Source organism: Eurosta solidaginis, chromosome 4 (genome assembly GCF_040869045.1).
Source record: "Eurosta solidaginis isolate ZX-2024a chromosome 4, ASM4086904v1, whole genome shotgun sequence".
Classification (NCBI taxonomy): domain Eukaryota; kingdom Metazoa; phylum Arthropoda; class Insecta; order Diptera; family Tephritidae; genus Eurosta; species Eurosta solidaginis.
Window position 1 is genome coordinate 67,494,083 of NC_090322.1, and position 13,725 is coordinate 67,507,807.

Sequence of the window (13,725 nt, forward strand, 5' to 3'; positions counted from 1 at the left end):
ATGATATATATTAGAATAATATAACATTTTTTTATTATTTAAAAATACACATACGTATGAATGAAAAGCAGAGTAAATAATGTTGCTTTGGTTATAGCGATAAGGATACTCCCCGGGAGCGATTTAGTATGACCACCTGAAACCTTCTAGGGCATCCCGTCGATTCTATACAACTTTCAGATTCTAAAAACGGATCTCGACACGCGTCTTTTGATACCACCTTTGTTTAGGTTGTGCACTGTCTTGAAAACGTTACCTTTCTTGGTTTTGGAAATCGAATCTTCCAATTCCAATTGGTGGCAAGAGGACTTGGCTGCCTCTAGTTAATGCGCCAGGTTAATTTAGAAGTGCCTAAAAGCTAACACACGTCACACCTAAAAGCCCGTAGCACAAGCACTTTTTTAGTTTAATTACCACAATTATAGTTTTTCATCGTTTTAAAATGTTTCCCTGAATAATTAATTAATTGTCGTATTAAGATGACGCTGTCATTTCGATGACAGCAAGAAACGTCGATGTGTTAGTGGAGAGCGAAAAAAGCTTTGAATGTGTGGGTGAACTACCCTACAAGAAACGCTGATAGCTGATAGTTTTACTAATACACTCAAACTTGTAATTGACAATGCTGATCCTGCGATGACGTAAACATTGATACCCAAATTTATGTATGTTCCTTTGTTCGCTGACGCATGTCAGCATGTTCCCAACGACAGCCTATAATCATGAAAAAGGACTCAAACTGGGAAAGCTTCGGACACCTGGTACAGAACAAAAGAACATACAGCAGATACTAGCCGTGTTTTTAAACCGCGTATATCCGTTTACGCTTCAACTTTATATGGACTGCTAAGAGACAAACTATAAATACACCTCTGAAATTGCTGCGCATAAATTTTGTCGTACTAAATTTCAATACGCATTATACTCAGAGGTAACTGAAATATGTGTCTTTGTTTCACCCTGTACACTAATTCTATGTATTATATGTGTGTCCACAATTCATCGCAACTGATTCAGCTATATGTTATACCCTATGGCCATCAGAGCGTTGCGTCTCCGCTTTTCGGTACACCCTGTTGCTGTAGCTAGTTGTTTTACCACAACCGCTAGATGGGTCTCCTAAGCATTATCTAAGCGAAGATAGGCGTTTTTTAACACGCGCAAACGAAACGTATACGCGCGTGTTAAAAAACACGGCTACTATTATGCATGTGAGACAGATACATAATTCTCAACAGAATTTTATGTATGCGAGAACAGTTTATCCGATTTAATCATGTTGTCACTAGTGACTTGCGCAAATGTGATGTAAACAACTGTGCATGTGTGAGTTTTTGTCTCCTTCTTATACACTAACATGGCCTACTGATTAAGTATATAGCCGTACTGCTCACTCTCATTACTTTTCCTGGATCAGTGCTGACACTCTAACTATCAAAAAGTGTCATAAATGATAATTTACTGTAGATATCAGTTTTGACTGTTATACTATCATAAATGACCATTGTTATATTCCGCCAAAAATGAAACAATGCTTTTTGCTTTTTATTTACTTTATTCCATTATGTTATTAATTTTGTACGTGATAAAAGCATACGTGTTTCGTATTTGTTTAAAATAAATAGTTTTATAAGAATTCGAGTTCAAAATGTTCAATTTAAATTCAGAAAATAACAAAACAACAGAAGAGCGATTTCCTCATGCGGAAACACATTTAAAAATGAATCACCACTAACCACTATTATTTTTCGCGTATCAATTTTTTGAGTGCGCACCATACATTCCGACAGCTTTTGGTATTTTTTAATATTATTTTCGATTTTTTTTCTTTTAGCATGGAGCTTTGAAATGCTCTCTTTTTCATTTTTTAAACTTATTTTTTATATGGTTTTCGTCGGTTGAAAATGGCGGAATTTAAAAAATAACAAAACAACCGTGATAATCCTTTGATTGTCATATGATAGTCAGTAGTGACAACATGATTAAATCGGATAATCTGTTCTCGCATACATAAAATTCCGTTGAGAATTATGTATCTGTCTCACATGCATTATGGTATCTGCTGCATGTTCTTTTGTTCTGTACCAGTACTGCGATTCACTAACTTCTATAACGATTTTCAGTATTGATATAATATCATAACGATAATTTTAACGAGTTTGCTATTCAGTAACTTATCTTTATTTATAACTCGATATAGAACAATCAGCTGTTTCCTATAACGATTTGACAAGAGACTTATATCGTCGGTTTTGTTTTTCACGCTATAGGTGGTTAAGATAATTTATTAACAAAATTTATTAATATTTTGGTGTTTTCGTGTTTCAAACAATAAAAATAATGGCATTTGAGTTTGTAGTGAATAATTTAACGCAAAATGTAACAGCGTCGAGTGCATCAAGAATAGATAGGCGCTTGCTCAGGGATATCGATGATCCTTTTGAGCTTGAGCATGCAGAATTCAAAAAACTGTACCGCGTATCTCCGGATATTGTGATGGGACTTGCTGATCGGCTACACGAAAATCTAAGAGGACAGAGGATCTCAGCAATATCGGAAGAGAAACAGGTAAAGCTACTAAAATCATTGAAAATTTGCAGTGTCCTTACTTACTAGATATCTTTGAAGGTTTTGTGTGCCTTACGTTTTTATGCCACTGGATGTTATCAACGGCCTGTAGGAGAACAGTGGGGAATTTCGATGAGCCAGTCTTCCATCAGCCGATGTATCCATAGGGTGACTGATGCAATAAATGAGAAAGTGCTTTTCGACGAAATCAAGTTTCCTATGACGCAGGAAGAACGACAAGCTGCCAAAGAGGTATTTTCGTCAGCACCTGCGCCCTTCGTTGGAGGAACGATAGGAGCGATTGACTGTACGCACGTTTCCATTTTAGCTCCAAAAGTTCATGAGGAAGCGTACGTTAATCATCATGGATATCATTCCATAAATGTGCAAATGGTAGGTTAACTAATTTAACTACTTAATAATAAAGTGCATTGCTACATGATTTTTACATTTTTGTAGATATGTGACCCAAATTTAAAAATTTTAAATGTGAATGCCAAGTTTCCGGGAGCACGTCATGACGCATATATTTGGAGTAGTTGTGCAGCTCGGCGAGCAATGCAGAGAGCCCATGAAAATGGGAATCGTCATATGTTTTTAATAGGTAATATCTATTGATTGTTCTTATTATTTTTCATAATTTGAAATATGCAACTTTCAGGTGATTCTGGGTACCCATTAGAGCCGTGGCTTATGACACCACTACCGAACCAGCCTGAGGGTACTCCCAAGTTTCGATATAACGAGGCTTTATGCAAAGCTCGAAATCCCATCGAGAGACTCTTTGGTGTTTTGAAAGGAACTTGGAGATGTCTTTCACGGCAAAGAGTTCTTTTGTATGAACCGGGCTTCGCCGGGAAAATTGTAAATGCTTGCTCAACATTACACAATATTCGTTTGCGTGAGCAGAGCTTTGAGATTGATGACATCGACCCAATTTTGGTGGAACATGCTGTGACCAACTCAGAAGAAACCTTTAACTCGATATCTTCAGCTGGAAAACGGGTCCAAGAGAGACTCATAGCAAATGTTTTCTCCTGAACAATACTTATATTTTTTTTTTAATTTTTGAAATTTTCACCAAGTTTTGCTGAAGCTAAATTATGTTCGATTTTTTAAAAGTTTTGCGTTCGAAACTTTGTATAAAAAAATTCACGAGGTCCGCTGGAAAAAATTCCCAAATATCAGAAAGTTTCAGAAAAACTTGGTGAAACTCCAAAAACCCTGTGACGAAGACTGATGTCCATGAGTATTTGCGCAAAATTAATTTTTCTCCTCTAACACAAGTTTATATTCTATATTTTTTATTAATTCCTGGACGTTTTTTATTTGTATAAAACCTTAAAAATTAAGTCATAAAAACGAGAAAACATAAGATAAAAATTCAGTACAATACATATCACAAGTTTTTTTTTTTATTAAATATACACGTATGTATATATTTAAAAGTTAACACGAAGCTCTAGAAAATTAATCGAACTTCAAAAAAATGTCATCAACATTTTTAACTTTTTATTCAGAATTGTTAGAAAATGTAGTTTTGTATCTCATTCAATTTTAGGTAAGGAAGTGCAAGTTTCATGACCGTAAACATTTCCGTTGATTTTTTAGAAACTTTTTTGCTAAGGGTGTTGCGTATTTTCTTCCATATAACAGATGAACAAAATGTACTTTTCAGGGGAAAAAATTAGCAACACCCTTAGCAAAAAAGTTTCTAAAAAATCAACGGAAATGTTTACGGTCATGAAACTTGCACTTCCTTACCTAAAATTGAATGAGATACAAAACTACAGTTTCTAACAATTCTGAATAAAAAGTTAAAAATGTTGATGACATTTCTTTGAAGTTCGATTAATTTTCTAGAGCGAGTTAAAAAAAATCAAGACTAAGCTAAATACTAAAATACTAGTTTATAGCCTATCAGACAGCCGGTTAAACGCATCCGACCACTTTCCAATTTCTTTAGCAATTGCAAACAATGCCTCGTTCTGCTTCGCTTGCATTTCAATTAGCTTGGCCTCATTTTCCAATCGTTTGGTCTCATTTTCTGCCAGTATCTGTTGATATAGGGAGAAAAATGAAAAAAGTTTAATAAATAAATTTTTTATAATGAATTATTGTTTCTTACCCTGTGTGTTTGAGCCTGCACTTCAGCGATTTCTAAAAATCGCCGCGTTTTGTCGGCTTCTGCGTCAGCACGCTTACTTTTTAAGCCCCTACGTTGTGTTTGTGCGGGGGTAGCAGAAAATGCCCTAGACCCTCTCGAGTGATGAGCGGACGGTGTTGTAGCCATCCCACATTCAACAGCCTCCTCGTCATCATCAGCTTCTTGCTCCTTATTTTTCCTTTTTGAACCCCTGCGCAGTGTTTGGTCAGGGGTAGCGGACGGTGTTGCAGCAACTATACATTCTACAGTCGGAGCCACCGACTCCTCGTCATCGTCCTCGAAAATCAAACACAGCTCCTAATTATAATAAAAACAAACAAAATAATTCGGACACATATATGGAAATAAGTGTAAAACTATAACTTCACCTCTTCTTCTTCCATTGTATTCGGGCAATCGTGTGAGCCTTCAACATATTTTTCCCCAATTAAATTTAACACACGCATCTCCATTTCATTCGGCGCCGGGAGGGTAATTGGCCGATTGCCTGTTTGGGCTCTTTGCACATTTCGGTCCCGAACGCGGTTGCTCGTGCGGCCTTTTAAATCGCGCCACACCTACTTCCAAAGAAATAAAACACGAAATATTAGCGTACAAGTTAAATGTACATATACTATCCACACATATTTGTACATAAGAACCAAACACTAATATGCAAACAAATGGCCGAACGTAACTTTGTCAGCGCTTTCCGCTATTCACAATATTTAGTGGAATCCCGTTCTCACCATGCTATGATTATTCATAAATTGTCTCACAATTTGCGATTCCATTTATGTATCACAAGCACTGGTTCCTCATGACGGTTTATATGTTGCTATTTTTTACTAAAGAAGTACTTACCGTTTGCCATTGTTCTATAGTTTTTGTAGCTCCTCCAATAGCGTTGAGCTTTTCTGTCAACTCTCTCCATTTCCTCAAGTACTCAATCCTTCCATGTTGACGCTGGAATTTTCCTGTTGCCAGTCCGTCGTTCTCAGTGAGAAGGTCAACTAGTGCCCGTAACTGCTCCTGTGATGTCCGGTTTCGCTTAGCAGCAGCACTTGTGGACGCCATTATAAAATTCTAAAATAAAGAACAATAAATGTTTAAAATAAGGTTGTAATAACATAATAATTAAAAATACTTGCCGTTAATATTACTTTTCTTTTATACACTGAACAAAGAAATTTGATTTCAGTTCCTATTATGGTGAATTCCACTTATAAAAAATCAATTATTAAACTGAAGAATCAAATTAGCGCAAACAAATAGTTTTTCTTTATTCCTCTTTGTGATTTTCGCATATTTTGACATTTCGAACGGCTGATGTGAGCAGAGATGCCACACTTTAACATTTTGAATAGATACGAAAAGTCAGCTGTTTGGACTCGTTATATATAAGTTACTGAATCGCACATTCGTTACAGCAAACCAAAAATTTGGCCGATATACATAACGACTTCCATAACGATATAAGTTAGTGAATCGCACTACAGGTGTCCGAAGCCTTCCCAGTTTGAGTCCTTTTTCATGATTATAGGCTGTCGTTGGTAACATGCGGACATGCGTGAGCGAACAAAGGAACATACATAAATTTGAGTATCAATGTTTACGTCATCGCAGGATCAGCATTGTCAATTACAAGTGTGAGTGTATTAGTCAAACCATCAGCGTTTCTTGTAGGGAAGTTTGTGATAGAGGCCCCTATTATGAGCATCTTTCGATCTTCGATCTTCGTTGGCTATCGAACATCGAAAATCGAATTAGAAGTTGGTATTATGACACCTCATCTCTGTCGAAATTTTCGTTGTGTACCGAATTTTGTAGCGAATAGAAATTTGTTGTCGACGCTGTATCGAACAGAAAAAGAATTGTTTAAAATGTAAGTTTTTTGTATTTATGTTCTAATTTTTTACTACCTAGTAGTAATTTTAAAATATTTGAATTAAAATTATATAGGTCCAAGGTCGTGAGTACAAAACAACAGCTTGAAAGACTGGTTTCAATTATGGAAAAAAATTCCCATATAGCAAAATGAACTTGCACAAAGGTTCAGGTGACAAAAAAGTGGGATGATATAACAGTGGAGCTGAACTGTTTAGGACCACCAGTAAGAACGACGGAAAAGTGGATTAAGGTGAACTAAAGAACCATAGAAGTCAATTCTGTATAATACAACTTTATTTTTGTCGTCTCAGGTGTGGGCTGACATGAAGTCAAAAACAAAAACAAAAATGTCGGAGAACATAGTGGAATACCGTGCAACTGGTGGTGGACCAAACAGGTTAAATATCTTTGCGCATTCAGAAGAGTCTATAATGGGTTTGTTAAGTCTTCAGACCAGTGTAGATCTACCTGGACAAGAGCATGGCCTTAGTACTAATGCGAATGAAGAATGTGAAGATATAATTGTGGAGCGATTATATAGTGATAACTTAGAATCGGATGAGAATTTGGAAGTAAGTGGACAAAGTGGTGCACCTGATGAGGAGAGGCCACGAAAAGCAAATCGAAAAAGTGCAGCAAAAACGATAGGCTCAAACTATTGCAAAAGCAGACAGCAAATCAAAAAATTTTTAAGAAGAGATGCTGAAAACATTGGAAGAGATCAAAAAAAGTGCTCTTGAGACAGAAAAGTATGCGAAGATAACGTATAGCTTGGAGTACTATTATAAACGTGATTTTTTGAAATTGAAACAGGAAAAGCTGGAGTTGTATAAAAGCCAAATGAAAAAATAAGGGCACAAATTTATGCTTTAAGTGCTGAACAATACCTGATTTTTTTTTTTTAAACAAACATATGAAACTGAAGTGATATTTTTTATACCAAATTTATAATAAAATTTAAGACTGTATTATGAAAACTGAAAATCTTTAGCTTTTTAGAACCATAATGAATTTAACAAATATTTTTTTATATATATACATGTATATGAATTTTTTATTTCAATAAAATGAAGTATCTACAAAACTCGCAATATTTAGTTTCTGATTTCTTCTGCTTCCGAGTTGGTTGTGGATTCAATTTCGGCGAATGGGATATCATGGTCGTCCTCTTCATTAGATAACTCTTCTACAGAAATTTGTATTGTGCAAAGCCGCACACACGTTTATAATTTGTATTGCTTTTTCTGGTGTGTAGTGAAGGGCTCTTGCTGTTCCAAATGTGATTTCAAGGCCGACATATTGAACACACAAGAATCGTGCTGCTCCCAGATATTTTGCATTTATGTATCGTATAGTCATAGAATGGTCACAAACCTAAAAAATATTTGTATAAAGATGTAAACTTATGTATTTACAACCTGAAACTAATATCAAAATGGTATACTTACAATCATAGCATTAATGCTGTAGAATCCTTTTCTGTTGTAATATAAATTCTGTAATTCTTTTTTGGGAGCAACAATTTTAATATGTGTGCCATCAACACAGCCAATAATCCCTGGAATTCTGCTAACATTATAGAAATGCAACTTTGATTGATGTAGCTCAGCCTCCTCATAATTGAATTTTATCCATCTTTCACAAATAAAATTTTCCAAGACATTCAACACCTCTGTTAGAACCACAGACACATTCGGCTGGGCAAGTACGAATGCATTTTCGTTTCCAATGCTCAGTTGGTAGGATCCCCGAGCACAAAATCGGAGAACTGTTGCATATTTTAGAATATTAGGAATATGCTTGGCTCTTGTGCATTGCTGAAGCAGTTCATCTGTACTGGACAACAAGTCCATGAACGCTTCTTTGGACAGTCTGAAGTTTTGAATAAATCTATAATCAAAACTTATAATTTCAACAATTTAACAACTTATTTAGAAAGCTACACTTACGTGGTGGAATTCATTTTCAAAGTATTTGAAGTATCCCTCACGCGTCTTCTACTTCTGGCTAGCTCCAGTAAGCTTTTCTCTTCATCTGACGAATCATAAAACCACAATTCCGTCGTAGTCATACTTTTATTTTCAATATTCGCATTTAATAACTAGTTCTGCTTTCGTCTATTTATTTTATTTTATTTGACAGCTGAAGGAAATGTGCTATTGTGAACTTTTGAATTTATCGAAATTCACAATAATGCTTGCCTTCATCGAACGTGCGTCATAATACCGAATGAAAATTCGTTCGATCAGCTCTTTCGACCACAGTCGAAGATCGAAAGATGCTCATAATAGGGGCCAGAAAGTTTGTATGAGGCGCTGAGCGTTAGGTTGACATTGCTGACAATCAGATGATAGTCATATGATAGTCAGTATTCTTGTAGGGTAGTTACCTCCGTCTTGTAGGGCCACTAATCAGCTGTCAGTGTTGCACCTCGGTTTATATTGTTTTGTCTTTTGAGGAGATCCTTCTGCCATATATTTTGAGGCAGAATTAAAACTTAAAGCCTACCGCGATTTACAACCAGATTGACTGAATTTTTGTATGTGTGCGTGTCGGGTATTTGACGCTTGCCCCGCGACTATCAAATAAAAAGCCATCAATCAACATTTGCATTGAGAAACCGTAGCGTACGGACGTGAATATGCCGTCATCGGATGATGACTTTTTTTACTTGCAACTAAAGCAGTTTTATTAAATAAAAAAATTAATAAAAATTTTATTAAATAATAATAAAAGCTTTACATTCCATAAAGCTGCTAAACATTGATAATTTTCAATAAATTTTAATATGAATTGCTGTTCTTCCGCGCACTTGTTCATTTTGAATGTCGACACAAACTAAATACAACACTGCGTTTTGTCAATCACACCCCGCGACTATCAAATAAGCTAGCGTCAAATGAAAAAAATTAAAAATTTTTGATTTTCATCAACGTGTAGCCGACAACAAATACGTGTGTCACAAGCCACCCGACTGCACTAACACACACAAAACTCAGTCAATCTGGTTGTAAATCGCGGAAGGCTTTTAAATACATCTTACAGTTATTTTTTTCATTGTAAGAATATACATGCGTTTCACTATACAGTAATACATAAGGTTTTCTTATTTGGGCAACCGTAACTAAAAAGAGAAACCATGTAATAACTACGTATGTACACATATTGAAGTAGGCCAGTAGTTCCATTTAGATTACCCCCAAACAAATTAATTAGTCATACTTGACAAAGATTTAACGCTTACTACATAAGTTAATGGAGGTTATAAATGAATATTGAATCACAGAGATAGAACGATAAAAACGTGTTAATGTATTCTTAAATACCTAAGTGTAAGCAACTAACACAATAAGTATAAATGTGAATTGTAATGAATAAAATTACCTATGGAAATTTAAGTTGGAGAATGATGGTCTGATTACTGAGGAAATGTGTATGGGAACTAATGGGGCACAGTCATAACAGATAAATGGCGCCCAAACTAATGGGGCTTCATCACCAGCTGAAAGCCATGGAAGGGAGGGCAGAGGGCAGCCGTCCAATATTCATTACGCTGCGAAGGTAAGGTGTTATCTGGGGGTGGATTAAGGGATGAGGGGAAGTACCAGTGAAAGTGTAAGTTTTAGGATTGTAGTAATGTGTGCAAGAATAATTTATCTTGTTGACCTAGTTGACGAGGGTGTGCCTTACTCACAGCTGTGTTTGGGAACTCACGCTGCTGAAGCTCCGGGATTAAGCCAGTGCACACGCCATAGTTGTGGGTAGTAGAAGGGCACTCCTGAATGAGGAAGAAGGTGTTAACGTCAAGGGGTTCATAACATCTACACTCAAAAGCATTCCAATTAAGATGTCCTCATTAACAGTTTTGAAAAAAGAAGGTTATTTCAACAGTTATTCATTTTTTTCGTCTCCTGAAAAATTCGAGCAAAGTTGACTTAGCATATTTTCACATTAAGCTAACGATATGACTCACTATTTTTATACGATTTTTTTTTGCATTGATTAAAAAGAGATAGCAAACATTCCCCCAGCGGGTTATCCTTTGCCGGATTCAGATCCGGTACGTTCCGGTATCAAGCCCGACCATCTCGGCAAATATTTGTTATGACCACATGCGACCTTCTAGGTCATCCCGCCCTCCCACCCCCAGGATCCATGAGGAATTCGGGGTCGCTAGAGCCTCGGCTGTTAATGAAACAGGATTCGCCATGGATAAGTGAGGTTGACAATTGTGTTTGGAGAAGCTATATAATGCGCTGGAAAACTGAAAGGGTTGCGCTACACAACCCCTTGAATCTATTTGGTATTTTAGTCCCCTCTTACGACAGGCATACCAACCGCGGGTATACTTCAACCCCTAACCCGTTGGGGGATATATCGGCGGCCACCGTGGTGTGATGGTAGCGTGCTCCGACTACCACACCGTATGCCCTGGGTTCGCACCCCGGGCAAAGCAACATCAAAATTTTAGAAATAAGGCTTTTCAATTAGAAGAAAATTTTTCTAAGCGGGGTCGCCCCTCGGCAGTGTTTGGCAAGCGCTCCGGGTGTATTTCTGCCATGAAAAGCTCTCAGTGAAAACTCATCTGCCTTGCAGATGCCGTTCGGAGTCGGCATAAAACATGTAGGTCCCATCCGGCCAATTTGTAGGAAAAATCAAGAGGAGCACGACGCAAATTGCAAGAGAAGCTCGGCCTTAGATCTCTTCGGAGGTTATCACGCCTTACATTTATTTTTTTTCTCAAGGGGTTGCCAGTGCAATATACAGCTTCTCCAACCCAATTGTCAACCTCACCTATCCGTGGCGACTCTTAGTCCCTACAACCTTTTGTACTGTTTGCCAGCACAGATATATATATTTGCGACATCTGCCAAATCTCCTGTCTTGGACGGCCCCACTTTCCTGTATGTTCTGGTCTCAGCGACGGCAACCCCCCGGCGGGTTTCATCGCGCCATGCTGCCTGGCCGCAAACCCAACTACACGAGGTGCACCAATGCTTAGCCAGGAATGTCCTGTCCCATGGCCACAACACCAATCGCGTCCTGGCCTCCCTTGACTCAGGCATAGTCACCCGTCACTTACCCCTAGAGTGACGACGTCTCCCCCTATGCACTTTAGAGTTCTACAGTTAAACTTTAATGGATTAACTGGGAAGATCACGGAGATAGTTGATTTCATGAAGTGGCATAACACCGCATTGCTGCGAATCAAGAGACTAAACTCACAGCAATATCTGCTCTGCAGACCTGCTCTGGGTGTAACGTCCACCCAAAAGATCGTGAGACCGGAAATGGAGGCGGTCTTGATAGATATATAGATAGATGTTGTGAGGTTAAGCACTGCGACCTATTGGTCTATTGTGCCCTCATTCTCTTTACAACACTTCATCCAAGCCGAGTTCTCTGAGAAAATCCAGATTGGTTATCGGCTTCAGAGAGTGTATGTGACTATTTTCTAATTTGGATGATCCTAGGATCCCAAGTCTTCATCTCGCGACTGCCTCACATTCCTTTAGAATGTGTTCTTCAGACTCATCTTCGTCATCACAGAATCGACAGAGGCTACTAGCTGATATGCCCAATTTATGCATATGGCTCTTTAGCCTACAGTGACCAGTGAGTATACCTGTTAAAATCATAAGGCTACTTTTTGGGAGGTTAATCATAACCTTATATCGCTTCGAGTTGTACCCTCCTATTAGTGCCTTTGCCTGTGCTGGACTTTCGCGCCAGTGTTGTTCTCTGAGGCACAACGCCTTTTGTCTAAAGTCCTCCCTTATTGTATGTGACCCTATTGGCACCATAGGCTCGGGTCCTATTGGCTTTCCGGAGCCAACCTGGCAAGCTCGCGCGCTCGCTCGTTACCATCTACTCCTCTGTGTCCACGTACCCATGCCAGACGGATGGTGTTATTCTCCTAGACTGTTTAACCTCTCCACGCACTCAAGGACTGTTGATGATTTAATCTCAACTGAAGATAATACCTTGAGTGCAGCTTGACTGTCGCTAAGTATAGCGATTTTCTCGTTGGTATATCCCCGCTGTAAATTTATCTCTGCACACCGGCTTATGGCGTTAACTTCGGCTTGGAAAATGCTCGGATATTTTCCGAGTGGTAGGGATATTTTGGGTCGGTGGCCGAAGATCCCCGCTCCTATGGCCTCCGGTGTCTTCGAGCCATCGGTGTACCGTATTATAGTGTGTTCCTGGATAGGTCTCACTATCATAGTGTATATCCATCTTAGGATCTTTGAGCTGCATCCCCAGGATCTTCCTGCAATACGTCTACACGTCTGTAGACCTGCCTGTTCTGTATGAATGCTGATCTTTATGTAGTGGCACTCTATCGAGAGCCTTTGATCTAATCCAGTGGTCTACAATCTTCTCCATTGCTTTGAGAGCAACGGATGTCAGGCTTATATGCCTAAAGGACTTAGGACTGGAGTAGTATTTTTTAGCCACCTTAGGTAGAAAGACCACTTTTGATCTTCTCCACACCGTCGGGATGTATGCCAGTGCGAGGCTATCTCTCAAAATCCTGACCAGGCGTGGGATCAATTCCTCGCCCTGCTGCAGAAAGGCTGGATATATACCATCCACTCCCGGAGATTTGTAGGTCTGGAAAGACTTTACTGCCCACTTAAGTGTGCCATCGTTGAAGAGTTCTTTGGCGAGGTTCCAATCTGTGGGTGTCGGTCTCACTTCTAGAGCCTCCTCCGTTGAGGTATCCGAGGATGCGTCCGGGAAATGCGCTGCAAGCAGGGCATGTGCTCTTTCTTCCTCAGTCCTTGAGTAGGTTGCATCAGGGAGCTTAATCGATAGTCGTGTCTCCCTTTGGTCCTTGGCTAGGGCTTTGTGAAGCTTTGCCGCCTCTGGAACCTCTGAAATACCATCGCAAAATTGTCTGAAGCTCTCTCTTTTATCTTTTCTAATCTCTTTGTTATATGTTGTTGAAGAGTTTGCGCACGGGTTTCCTCATTTCCGAGAGTTTCCTCGACCACCAGGGAGTTTTATTTCCTGGGACCTTGGATTCCCGACAGCTAGAGTTAAACGCTTCAATAATGACACGGTTGAAGTTATTAACTCTGGCCTCTAATTCCATATAACTTGTTCCTCTGTTC

At 38.6% G+C, this 13,725-nt stretch overlaps 2 protein-coding genes and 2 long non-coding RNA genes across 10 annotated transcripts in view; 2 read left to right on the plus strand and 2 right to left on the minus strand.

The window, feature by feature from the left end:
- Window positions 1-505, minus strand: part of LOC137249920 (uncharacterized) — a 29,822-nt gene extending 29,317 nt beyond the window's left edge. For all 7 annotated transcript variants that reach the window (XR_010952613.1, XR_010952607.1, XR_010952611.1 and 4 more), the window contains exon 1: window positions 55-505. This is a non-coding gene — a long non-coding RNA (uncharacterized lncRNA). The remainder of the gene's footprint in view (window positions 1-54) is intronic.
- A 1,835-nt stretch (window positions 506-2,340) lies between these two features.
- On the plus strand, window positions 2,341-3,956 carry LOC137248549 (putative nuclease HARBI1). Its single transcript, XM_067779479.1, has 4 exons — window positions 2,341-2,568; window positions 2,629-2,961; window positions 3,028-3,172; window positions 3,230-3,956. The coding sequence occupies exons 1-4, from the start codon at window positions 2,341-2,343 to the stop codon at window positions 3,607-3,609; spliced, it is 1,086 nt and encodes a 361-aa protein (XP_067635580.1). The 3' UTR covers window positions 3,610-3,956.
- A 460-nt stretch (window positions 3,957-4,416) lies between these two features.
- LOC137247978 (uncharacterized) lies at window positions 4,417-6,202 on the minus strand. The gene is made up of 5 exons (XM_067778891.1): window positions 5,866-6,202; window positions 5,579-5,800; window positions 5,104-5,292; window positions 4,697-5,032; window positions 4,417-4,625 (listed from the first exon to the last, which is right to left on the minus strand). The coding sequence occupies exons 2-5, from the start codon at window positions 5,789-5,791 to the stop codon at window positions 4,479-4,481; spliced, it is 885 nt and encodes a 294-aa protein (XP_067634992.1). The 5' UTR covers window positions 5,792-5,800; window positions 5,866-6,202; the 3' UTR covers window positions 4,417-4,478.
- Window positions 6,203-6,420: 218 nt separating this feature from the next.
- Window positions 6,421-7,444, plus strand: LOC137247979 (uncharacterized). Its single transcript, XR_010951973.1, has 3 exons — window positions 6,421-6,599; window positions 6,677-6,854; window positions 6,916-7,444. It is a non-coding gene; the product is annotated as an uncharacterized lncRNA (long non-coding RNA).
- Window positions 7,445-13,725: the final 6,281 nt, after the last annotated feature.